This window comes from Leuresthes tenuis, unplaced genomic scaffold, assembly GCF_036924035.1.
Source record: "Leuresthes tenuis unplaced genomic scaffold, fLeuTen1.0.hap1 SCAF_6, whole genome shotgun sequence".
In the NCBI taxonomy this organism is placed as follows: domain Eukaryota; kingdom Metazoa; phylum Chordata; class Actinopteri; order Atheriniformes; family Atherinopsidae; genus Leuresthes; species Leuresthes tenuis.
In genome coordinates this window covers 20082370-20094992 of record NW_027325360.1, presented here as the reverse complement: position 1 = coordinate 20094992, position 12623 = coordinate 20082370, and the positions used below count along the sequence as shown (strand labels likewise).

At 37.8% G+C, this 12623-nt stretch overlaps 1 protein-coding gene across 1 annotated transcript; it reads left to right on the top strand.

The window, feature by feature from the left end:
- The first annotated feature begins 7433 nt into the window (after positions 1-7433).
- Positions 7434-12623, top strand: LOC140310007 (arrestin domain-containing protein 3-like). Its single transcript, XM_072388118.1, has 6 exons — positions 7434-7809; positions 8286-8343; positions 8495-8642; positions 9265-9361; positions 11054-11310; positions 11497-12623. The coding sequence occupies exons 1-6, from the start codon at positions 7449-7451 to the stop codon at positions 12064-12066; spliced, it is 1491 nt and encodes a 496-aa protein (XP_072244219.1). The 5' UTR covers positions 7434-7448; the 3' UTR covers positions 12067-12623.

The window sequence follows — 12623 nt, the reverse complement described above, 5'->3', positions numbered from 1 at the left end:
TGCAACTAACAAATTAGTAATGATTGGGCTTCACTTTTGCATAGTTGTAGAGAGTGTGGAGGTGTTGTCCATCTTTAAATATAGTCTACAGGCTGTATTAGCTCAGTTCATTCTGCATCCAAACATCTTTAAATTAGCATTGCATGGCCCTCACCTACAACAGCGGGACAAAGACCAGACAATACAAGAAAAATGATCCAAAAAAAATCAAGTTGATTGATCTACAGATCCAGAACACCAGCAATGATGGAATGACTCAGATAAGTGGCACTATGAAATTAAATTATCTGTTGGGGGGGGTGACAGAGTACTGAAAAAGTATTTAAAATCAAAATAGCTTCATTAATAGAAGGGACAGAAGTTTCAAAGGATGAGGAAGAACGATAACTTTCTGAAATATATTCATTCAGTTCAATCATATATTTTTGTTCACAAATAAAATAATTGCATTATGGCTTATATATCTGAGGTCAATATATACATTTCAGGTTGTATTAGATCTGAGTTTAGTTTGCCCTCTAAGCGTCAGATACAGCCGTGTTTTTTTGTGTGTGTATGGATGTGCAAGCATGTATGGTGGTTGTCTCTGTGTGACTGTGGGCGTCTGGAGGAGAGAGAAGCCTCATCTGTTACCAAGCCAGCCTGGCCAGCCCGCCACATGAAGTAGAACGACAGGGTGTCACCACCGACGACAGTGATGGATGCCCTAAATTCTGTAGGCAACTTGGGCAATTGGACGCATTAACAACAGGCACCTGCTTTCCCCCGTACAAATCTATTAAAAGATAACAGCAATGGCGGCTCCCACACTATTAGTAAATTATAGCTCTGTCTGAGGGTGAGGAAAGTGTAATCCTCCCCTTTCAAATCTACCCCCACCTCTGCCATAGTTTCTTATTGGTAGTCTAACAGTGCCACCCAGTGGCAATAATTTGTAGCGCTTTTTCTAAAATGTGGAAATATTTCAACTTTGAGAAGAAGAAGAAAGAAAAACAGAGGAAGGAAGGTTGGCCACTTTTATGTGAGGATAAGATGCATGCACTAAGATGCGGTATAAATGGCCATTCACCTTCTATAATTTTGACGATATAAACATACAAGCAAAATCATTTTAACTTTAATTGCTCACATAAGTTTTCACATTTTAATCACGAATATGCTAGTAGTCTGAACACCAATACAATATTCACTTCAAACAAAATATTCTCATACAGTGAATATTTGTAATGGCCCTTTCTCAGAGCAAGTCACTTGAAATTAGTTAACAGCTCATTTTACAATGATGTAGTGTGCGTGTGTGAGAGAGAAAGAGAGAGAGCAGGTTCCACAACGTGTTCTTGCAGCTGAAAGGGACATCGATTGAAGACAATGTGGCCGATAAAAAATCATGATCGCCAACTCAACACCTCCTCTTAAAACATTAACAGAAGACCTGCATTATCCGCATGACACTATCACATAAATTTGTTGTGGATAAATATTTCTGTCTTTGACGGGGGTATGTGTTTGTGAGTTAGCCAAGAATAAAGAGAGGACAAGACTAATAAATACTTTTACAACGGGCAGTTTGTCAGGACGTGTAAATGTCTCCAATTCCCAACAGCACAGGAGTAAAATTTACAGTCACTCTGGAAGTGACAATGCACAAAAAAGCACCACTTTTTACTCTGTCTCATCTCCCTTAGACCACTAAAACCTTCCCATAAATCTCCCCCGGTCCCTCCAGATGTCTGCTGTTGTCAGATATCATGCCTTGACAATGCCTTCCACCATCATTGTCTTGACAGAAATATGATATGTGAAACTGCAATGTCACATCACTTAACATGATTTAGCCTAAGCTAGCCTGCACCACTTTAATCAATCAAAAATGTCACCTTTTTTTCCCCCTGTAATGACGGTAGAGGTATAGGATCGTTGTGTTGGGGTGATCTATAAGACTTATCTAGGCAGCTGATTTATGACTAATGCCAGCTATAGTACTAAAAAAAGCCTCCTCTTTTCCTGTCATCAGGGTTTCTATCAGTTGGCAAATAAGTAGGCCAGTATAACCTCATGGGCAATTCAGAGAAGACGCTTTTCACGTCATGTTTAAACCTTGTTATCTATTATGAATAGAAGCTAAAGTGCCACCAGAAGGAAATATTTTCAGAATCTTATACACACTTGATGAAAGTTACGGCAAGGTAAGGTCTCTTGGATAAACGTATTCATCAGATACCAGACCATACGTATGATTGTGGACAATGAATTCTACCGGATGGATTGCCTTTTCATCTTTTCATTAGATGTCCCTACCCTAACTGTTCTGTAAACATGATTAATAACTGGCTTTCGGTAATTGTAGGTAAGACCATTTATTGCGATTCGCCTCAAGAACTTCCAACTACAGCAAGACTTAAGAGACTTCACATTTGCCAAAACATAACTTAATTGTGTGCATGTATGTGAACATGTATCATAAACATGGTAAATAGCACTATGAGCAACTAAAGTTCTTCATGCAGTTAACAGAAAGAAAGCCATTTTTATCCTTTTTTCCCACTTATCGTGTACCAAAGTACTAACTCTCTACTCATATATAAAATTCCATATCTCATATAATTCCAAAGTCCTGATTAACACTTTCAAAAGAGACACGTTTTGGTGATAAAAAGCAGAGACTGTTTTCAGTCAAAATAGATATTTGAAATCACTGGTCTTCAAGTCAACATCAAGATCACTCAAAACCAATCAGAAGTTCTCAGCTTTATGTGTAGCGACCTGTGCATTACCAATGTGCTGCTTAACATGTTTATTTATAGCCATCCATCTTTGCTAATTAGAATGTGACCCTTCACACACATACAGAAACACATGGAAGCTGGGTGACTGCAAGCAAATACAAAAGCACATTCCCCAAAGCAATATTATCAGCACAATTCCATCCGACAAATATTGGAATTTTCCGAAAGAGCAAACCAATAGATAACCTATTACAAAACTATAAGAAATCAATAGCTAATTTCTTTGCATTGATTACCACTTGGACATTTAACATGCGCCCTGTGGCCACAATGTGTGTTCCACAAGCTTAGATCCCCATTGGCCCTCATGAGTATTAAAATTATCGATTCAGACAGAGGACTAAAAATGTCAAGCTGTTCATTAATCTTAATAAAGACTGGACTTGACCAAGGCAAGCTTTCTCCCAATGCAAGAATACAACCTATGCAACCAGGAGCACATACACAATATGGATTAATGAGCTTTTACTGAGGTTTTTTTGTCTATGTACTTAATAGATCAACTATTTTCAACAAGTAAAAGTATTTTATAATAGCTCTTACTTTTACTTTGAGTGCAAGAAAGTTTCCAAGAAAGAAAATATGCAGTCATGATATATTTGTGTGATATCAATCTGGATTTTTCAGTTATTTGCTGATACAGTTGGTGCTTTGTGGTCCATAATGGACAAGTGTTATCAGGCACCACTTAACAACCAACTGAACCCTCTCGATTGTAGATTAGTTTGAAAGCATGCAAGGCTGTCCTCGGCTTAATAGATGCCCGAAGCTGGATTTGATTTGCTCACTTTTGACTAATTTTATATTTCTTATACTTACAGGCTTATAGGCTACATATTCCATTAACAAGCGATTGTCAGTTAAGTTGTTTTATTTTGCAAAGTGCCCTTTTAAGGGTTCAACATAAAATAATGGATCAAAATCAGATGACTGCTCTTTTGTATAGATACTCAAAGATATTGCTCAATAAATACATTTAAAAAATGCTGACTATGCCCATTTCTTTCAAATTAAGACAGCGACCCCTTGACCAAATTCTGTAGGTAAAAAAAAAAGCTTTACCGTGTATGCAACACCTGACAAAGTGAGACTTGTATTTTCCAAGGGATTTATTGCAAATATCAAAATTAAAAACGAGGCCATACCTCCACAACAAAAAACTAATCTGAAAAACACATTTCCATCAAATAAGTCTAAAAGCAGTAGCAACCAGCTTTGGTTAGTAACCTTACTTACAAAGCATTCCCAAAGACTGTAAATGGAAGAAATTGTTTTAGCAGCACACAGTGACAGTTGTGCTCACTTGAGCCAACTTTAAAACAGAACTTTCTACTTCCTTGTCTTCTTTTATAAGGCTTCATTCTAAACTTTTTTTACATCATTGTTTGGTCCCTTGTTTGTACTGCACTGCTCCCATCGTCTTGTTGCCCTGACTTCATTTTGCCTTCTGTTCACTGCACTCACAGCATAAGAAGAGCGACAGTCTCCAAGGTACTTCTTGTAATTAATAGAGTTGTGCAGAGTGTAGATAAAAAGCCAGTAAAATACTATTTAACATCTAATATCAGCTAATAGTAATCAGCTTATCTAGACTTGGGTAAACCTAGAAAGCAGAACAGGGTATTCCTGACAGGCACACAACAAACACGCAACGTCGATGTGATATTTTCATCAATTCCAATGGGCATTTATAATAGAAACTCCAACTATGAAACAGAATACAAGCTTTGTGGACTCTTACAATTGAATCTGCATATCACCTTTCCATTTATCTAATACATCAACTTTCTCCACCATCATATGTTAACTTCATGGACAACAATTATTTGAAAACTTTCTGTATAACCACAGCCTTGATTCGAAGTACTAAAAATAAAATGCAAGTTAGAATACTTTCACTCAGTTACAAAGAAACATCTTAGTATCAGTTAAATTGTTTATCAGAGGTGGACCGATTCAACTTTCTCAATTAGCTTCCACTGATGGGGCATTTCCAACCTGAACTGCCTGAATCAGAGGAAATGAGCTCTGATGGAGACAGTGGCTGCAGAACAGTTTCCTCTGAATGGAGACTCCATACAAAGGTAACGTTACTGTGTAACAAGTGTGACACATTCAATTAAATACATCTTATAACAACAACTACATTGTTAATACACTTCATAATTATCCATAATGAACATCAGTTCTCTGATTGCACTCTTGGTCAGAGAGGTAGACTATGTCCACCGCTAAAAATAATGTATTTAAAGTATATTATACATAATCACGAAGGTTGCAGTTCTTACCTCCCGCAGTTCTATAAGTCCTTTATTCTACACTTCTTATTTGATGCTAAATTCCTCTTCATTTGGTATTTCACCTGTACTATGCACAACTCTAAAATACGTTGATGCTGTCTAGCATTTGGCATAATTTTTATTGATTCAGTGAGCGTTTAAAAAAATAATAATAATCTAATTTGCTGAATATATCGTTTTTCTTCTGATTCATTCTCTTTTTGACATAAATCAATTAATTCATGTTTGTTTTAATTCAAATTGAATTCAGCTCAGTGTGTCTGTTACTTTGTTCATTTACAGTCACTGTATTCTCTCTCTTCCACTCTGTTCTACGACAACTCCATATATGTAACAAATACAGACTTTGAAGACATCCTTGTACACTAAGATGCCAGAATGTCTTTCCAAAGACTTTTTATAAAATTAATTCTGTTTGCCAAGATGCACATACCTTACTGAAGCTTTCTGACCACCATGCACACAGTGTACAACAGCCCTGTGCACACAAAAAGTCAGACAAATATTTACACTCCGCTGACACAACCACACACACATGAATAAATCTATTCAACCTCTGTCTAGCTCTTTCTCAAAATGCATAAAAGCACCATAATATCAGTTTACCCGTAAATCAGGCTGCTCAGACTTGATTGCCTTTCTTTCATAATTTAAAACATGAGTTACTGAGCATAGTACAGACCTGAAAAAAAAAAAAACAGGACAACCGTTTTCTTGTTGTATAACTAATCTGACAGATACTTAGATTGTGTGGTAGACTTTTCCTTATTCCATGGCTCATTAAAACTTAATATGGAATTATTTATTTGCTTTTTGGGACAAGACATTTCCTTCAATTACAGCATGGATACACCAGAGTTTTAAAATATAAATGGAAATAACAAATAACTCTGTATTTTTAAAACCGTGCTCTAAGGACCCACACTCAACTTTGTTTTTGCTGTTGTCATAGTCAGGAAAGCTAGTCAGGATTCAGTAACGTTACAAGAGTCCCCAGTAAGGAAATCCAACTTCCTGTCAGTGTTTTTGTTGATTTTTCCCAGTAACACCTTGTTGGAAATATCCAAGTTCCCATTTGTTATTGAATGCAGCATCAATAAGCACGTATGAGAGCCACACCTAAATCATACAGACTTAATTTTAAGATCTGCAGTCCATTCTCACCAAGTCGGTAAGTTCTGATGGTCTTTCCTTTCTTGACAGGCTTGCTGTGGAGCCATTGTCATGGCGGGTGTTGAAAATGGATCCAAAGTGCAGACAGATGCTGGAAGTAATCAGGTGAACAATTAAAAGAGGCTTAAGGGAAAGCAACAGAAATCACTTGCACTTTGCAACTTCACCTCTGCTGTTTGACATCAGAAAGTAAGGATCATTATATGAGAGCCTAAACCTAACCAATCCATCCAGTAAAGGCAAATAAAGTCCCAGTCAGTGGCGAGCAGAGAAGGGTTATACAACATTCTCAGAACGTGTGAGACAGCTCATAACAAAAAAAAAAAAAAAAAAAAAAACATCAGTAATCCCGTTCTTTAATAAACTTACCATCAAAGTGGATCTATCTCAGCGGTCCCGACATCCAAACAACGTTGTACAATGTTTTTATTAACAGCCTCCAGGGGGCTCTGTATTCCCAAATTAACTGATGCACCAAGCATGCAATGTACCACTTTACCTCCTTATCCCAGGCTTGCTCCCAGTGAGCCTCTGTCTCACTTGCCCACAGTGGATGGCAGTAGAGATCTTCAGGAAAAACTTTGGTTCATAATGGACTAGTACATGGACTGTCAAGACTGGCTTTGTCCTAATTCAACCACACCTTAGTATACAGACTTCAAATAACAGACGTTACTTACTGCTGGGCCTGTTTTTAGAACTACAGCTCCCATCATCCCAAATTTCTCTAGTACCAGCAGGGACGAGTCTCTAGATAAGTGCATTTGGAAAAGTTTCCTTTCTGCCTTTGGCCTACATACTTTTTTATTTTTATTTTTTAAAGCTAATTGCATTAAGGCACGTGTGACCACGAAGTTGACTGACACAGATTCAAGGTGTCCTGAAAGAGCACCATACTATAAGTCAAATGAAGTAATCCCGTTCTTTAATAAATTTACCATCAAAGTGGATCTATCTCAGCGGTCCCGACATCCAAACAACGTTGTACAATGTTTCTATGAACAGCCTCCAGGGGGCTCTGTATTCCCAAATTAACTGACGCACCAAGCATGCAATGTACCACTTTACCTCCTTATCCCAGGCTTGCTCCCAGTCAGCCTCTGTCTCACTTGCCCACAGTGGATGGCAGTAGAGATCTTCAGGAAAAACTTTGGTTCATGATGGGCGTACCCTGTCCGACTCAGACGTCATGCTTTCCCGACCAGGAAAGACCCTCGGAGTGAGAAAATTAGCAGACGAGCATTCGGCTCGACTTTCTCTTAGTTTGAACGCGCTACAGTCCTCATTCGGGACCATGCCATCTATTAAAGGCTTCACGATCACATACGATGCGCTGAATGAGGCCAGGACGTTTTCAGAGGGAGACGTTATAACGGGGAATGTGACGCTGGCTTTATTTAAGCAAACCAAAGTTGAACGCCTGTTTGTGAAGGCCAAGGGAGACACCGAGGTACGCTGGACAAGAGGGAGTGGCGATAAATCACGCACTTACTCTGCGCACCAGAGATTGTTCAAACTAAAGCAGTTTTTAATCCCAGATGACTATAACGGTAGGCTGCAGACTGTCTTGTTGGTTATGTTTGTCTGTGTTTCTGACTGCTGACATGCCGTTTCATAATAATGAACAGTTATGCCGTGTGTGATGTTTAAATGCTCACTTGTCTAATTAGACTTTAATAACTACAGGGGTTAAAACCAGTTGTGCAACTCGTGCATTTAAAAGTAGGTTATGAAACGCGCTGTCTTTGGAAGAGTTGGAGCCGAGAAGGCTGACGCCGAATGAGGATGCACTTTTATTCAATCATGCTGTTTGTTGGCTCTTTGCTCAGAAAGCAGAGCACCGCTTTCACATTGTATGTAGTGGGCAGAGTGGCTTCTACTGGAATAAAGCCAAGTGGAAAATAATCATATTGTAGATATGAATGGCATTGTTTTACGGTCCTTAGCTGTGTACATTCTATTGTAGTCTAGTGGTAAATAAACATATGACATGTTAAATCACAGTAGTGTTTCTTTTTCTTTTTAGAAATTGCTTTACCTAAAGGGATCCATGTCTATAAATTCAACATGAAGATCCCGACAGGGTAAGTGCTTTACGGTGAGAGAGCTGGCCAGGCCAAAAACCTTGTGTTTGCACTCCTACTTTGTAACTGAGTCTAACAAACCAGAACAACTAGCTTACTTAAAACAGCTATTCCACATCTCGTTTAATAATCTGATGGTTCCCCATTACAGAAGTATGCCTACATCCTTCAGAGGGAGTCATGGAAAAATTGTCTACAAGCTGGAGGCCAAGCTATCCAGGAGTTGGAAGATTGATTCCACGGCAGAACAGGAGATCAATTTTGTCTCTAAGTCTATTTTGAATTTCCACTTGCTAATGGTGTGTGAAGTATCCAACTGTAGACATACACACATCTGATTTGTACATCTGGCACATTTATTTATTTAAATTCTACTTGTATCCAGACACACACACACATGAAGTTTTCTTTGCATCTGTTTCACGTCTGAAATATCAGGCTCTGACACTTTCCCCACTAAGTCATTATCATGGAAATGTATAGCCAGAGAAGCTCCTCTGTAAACAGCTGTAATGTCGCAGGGAGGGCTTAAAATACTTTGTTATGGATTGTTTTCAAAGATACAATCCTCTGCGAAGGTACTTCCACCTGATCGAGATAAACACTCCCTTAAAGCTTTGTTTCATGTTCTATGAGGGAAATATTTGGTTTGTTTAGCTTCTGCATGCTCCCATGCTCATGCACCCTACAGTAAGTCTCTAACTTAATCTGTGGTTTAGATAATCTGAAAAGGTACCGTATTATGTAGTGGGTTTCAGTTAGATTTCTGTACATTGTTTTTACATTTTTTTGAAAGACTGTTAGAGGCAGACGTTAGCTGTAGCCACTTTAAACTATGCATTGTGTTGTGTTAACGATGGAATTGATGGAATCGAAGATGTTTTTGTATTGAAATCGTTTTCTCTTTTTATTACATACAAGTCACAACAAGTTGCTTCAACAACCAAGGAGATGGGGCTGTTCTCTACAGGACATGTGCACATGGATGTCATTACTACAAAGACTGCTTATGCTCAAGGTACTAAAATTCATCTGCAAACCTAGTGGCTTGAAATTCTGGAAGGGAATTTGCTTAAAGCAAATACTGAAAACAATTTATTGTTCAGTAAAATATTTTAAAATTCAGGACTGTGAGAGATTGTACCCTGAGATCAAGGTAATAACAACAAATATTTTTGAATCTAAATGGAAAATGTATACCATGTATTATCACTGTCCATCAGACCCAAATAAGGAATGAATATCGAAGGCTGCTGGGTTACCAATAAATACAGCACAAAAGTTACTAATTATAAATTACAAATTAATACACAAAACAACTTTTACTGCGATACTTGGGCTAGATACTGGTAAAACAATCAGTGAAAACACAGCACAAGATGTGTCGGTAAAAAAGACTTGAATTTGATGTAATAAGGAATGGATATTACCACAAGTGTAAATTTACCAAGAATTTTAAAAAATATATAAGAAAAAAAGAACTTAAACAGTGGAACAACAAACTATTTAAGTTCATTCTCAGAGCTTGTAGAGATTGTTACTACGAGCTCATGAGATGAATCTGGAGAATCAATCAGTGGCTATTGTACAAATGTATGATTTACGCAAGAATTCATGTAAATCAGTTGAGCTGGACCACAGAGATCACAGATGGCCTGTGGAGCATTTCAGCAGACAAGCCTCTCATAATTAAAACACTTGAAACAAATGCATAAATGGATCTGGATGTAAATCAGAACCTGATGATAGATCTGACAGTTCATTATCAGATCAGAGTGTTTTTACAAAATTTTACTAACATTGTCATTGATTACAATTTATGATTTGCAATATCAAACCTCTGATTATTAGAAGGAGAGTCCAAGCGTATCCGAGCCCATGGGAGGATAAATGGTGTAACCAAAAAAAGTCACATTATTAAGCTCACATTTTAATAGAGAAGTGAGAACCGGGAATTTCAACTGTGTTGATCTTGTAAAGCTATTGAACGTCTATTTTCTTTAGGATTATATCCCTTTTTGCTCTGACTAACATCATGGCTATATGGCTCAGAAGAAGCATTCATTCTGTTCATTCTGCAAAACAGCAAACGATAAATGATGCATTTAAATCATGCAGGGATGACAGTAAAGTTCACAGATATCCTTATCCAGCTTTCTAAGTTTGATTACAAGGAATAAGTTGTGCAGGTATGTACTCCAAAGACTTTTTGTCATGAAGGACATTTTAGATTAGCCAGGTGTAACTAACCACATTAATATTCTCTTTAGATTTCCCAGTTTCTTTCCTCCGGTATTGTAGATAATTGCTTCCTTTTTTTAAATCTCTCTCTCTCATCGTGGGACTAATGACATTTGCCTAATTACTGAACACACCTGAGCTTTTGACACCATGAAACATCTGCCATTTTTTGAGAAAATCATAGCAATCTTTAGCATTTTAGTAAAAATTGAAAAAGTGACTTGACACACAACATGATTAATATAATTAGACTAATTGGACTATTCTAATATCATTATAATTTTCAAATTTGAGTCTGACATTACTTTCAAATACTGTACCTTGGAGCAAACAGAGGGTGGTGTTTATCATATTAAAATGAGTAGGTCCTGTTTGAGGTTCATAATACCAAAATACATTGTTTTGTGTGGCAACGGAATTTCAATCAAATTGAATAAAAAAAATGTAACATATGTTTTTCTCCTAATAGGTGAGACAATGGCAATTGTTGCAAAAATCAACAATTCTTCTTCCAGTGAGATGACTCCCAAATTTAGTATAAAACAAGACATTGTGTATCGGGCCAGCGGAGGTACCAAGGAAGAGAGCAAAGTTATATTCAAAATGGTCGAGAACTCCATTCAACCCCAAAGACAGGAAATGGTCCAGTGTGCAATGAAGATTCCAATTGATCTGACGCCAACAATCCAGAATTGTGAGATCATCTCAGTGGAATATCGTCTAAAGGTTTGCAATACTGTAACAAAAACATACCTATCTCCATGGTAAAGCATGTTAAGCTAAATGTCATTTAAATCCATAATGACTGACAAGGATTTTCTACAATTTCAATATTATAAAGACATTTTTTTCCATGTCCTATTTAAAAAGTAAATCACTGTAAACTAACGAAGCAGACGTGTTCTCTCCTAGGTATATCTGGACATCAGCTTTGCTTTTGATCCCGAGGTTGTGTTACCAGTGGTCATTTTACCTGCTAATTTGGCTCCCAGCTATCAGAATAGTGGGGCTGTGGGTCCCCATCAGGTTGGACCTATTGGGGGCCCAAGCAACAGTGATTTCCCTCCTCCGGCAGTATCTGCGGGTCCTTACCCTGCATCTCCACATTCAGGCAGTTATAGATACCGAGGAGTCCAGAGTTATTCAACACCACCCCCTGCATACCCATATCAGCCACCACACATGACCTCGGGCTACAATAACCCAGTGCCACAGCTGCCTTCTAGATATGGATCTCCATATTCATCTTCAGCCTCCTCTCCAGTGCTTCACCCTCCACCTTCTGGCCTTGCATTTTACCCACCTCCACCAGCCCTAACACCATCGGCCCCACAAGTCCCTTCCTTTCAGTCCTCAACAGCTCCCAACTACAACTTGATGCCGAGTGCACCAGCGATGAATACAGACTTTCTGTCTCAAACAGATGAAGCTCCTCCGGCATATTCATTGCTTTTTCCATCTTCTCCTCCTGAAAAAATATGATGTTAAATAATTAAATGAATGCTTTGAGTAAACACCAGTGAAACAATGTTAATTGAACTGGTGAAATCAAAAGTGTGTCTTTTACAAGTGCAATTTTAAATGGAAGAAGCCATAGAGTGCAATACTTACTCATAGCACTTAGGCAACTGTATCTGAAAGCTGTGCTTTTGCAGTGTATATCATAGTGTTGTGGTCAGTTTTGATTGTCAGTTGGCTTTGTCAAGCTTACAATGTAAAGGTCATTATACAAGATGCACTCCATATTAGAGGGTTTGTTCAATTTATTTTGAGCATGTTTGTATATTCATTTATTCGACCTCTCTTTGGTCATTTCAAAACCTTTAAAGCATACTTGAAACATACTTTGTTGAAGAAATATTTTGTATTTATGCATTTCTTTTTTTTAAGCAGTTATTTAAGACTCTTAAATCATCTCTGTTTACTGTACACACTTTTGTGATATGTCGATGTTAATTTTGTCAGACTCACCAAGTGCCAATATTTTCTCCAACCACTAGATTTGAATAAAGATCCGACTCTCTCTGTGAATCTTTAAA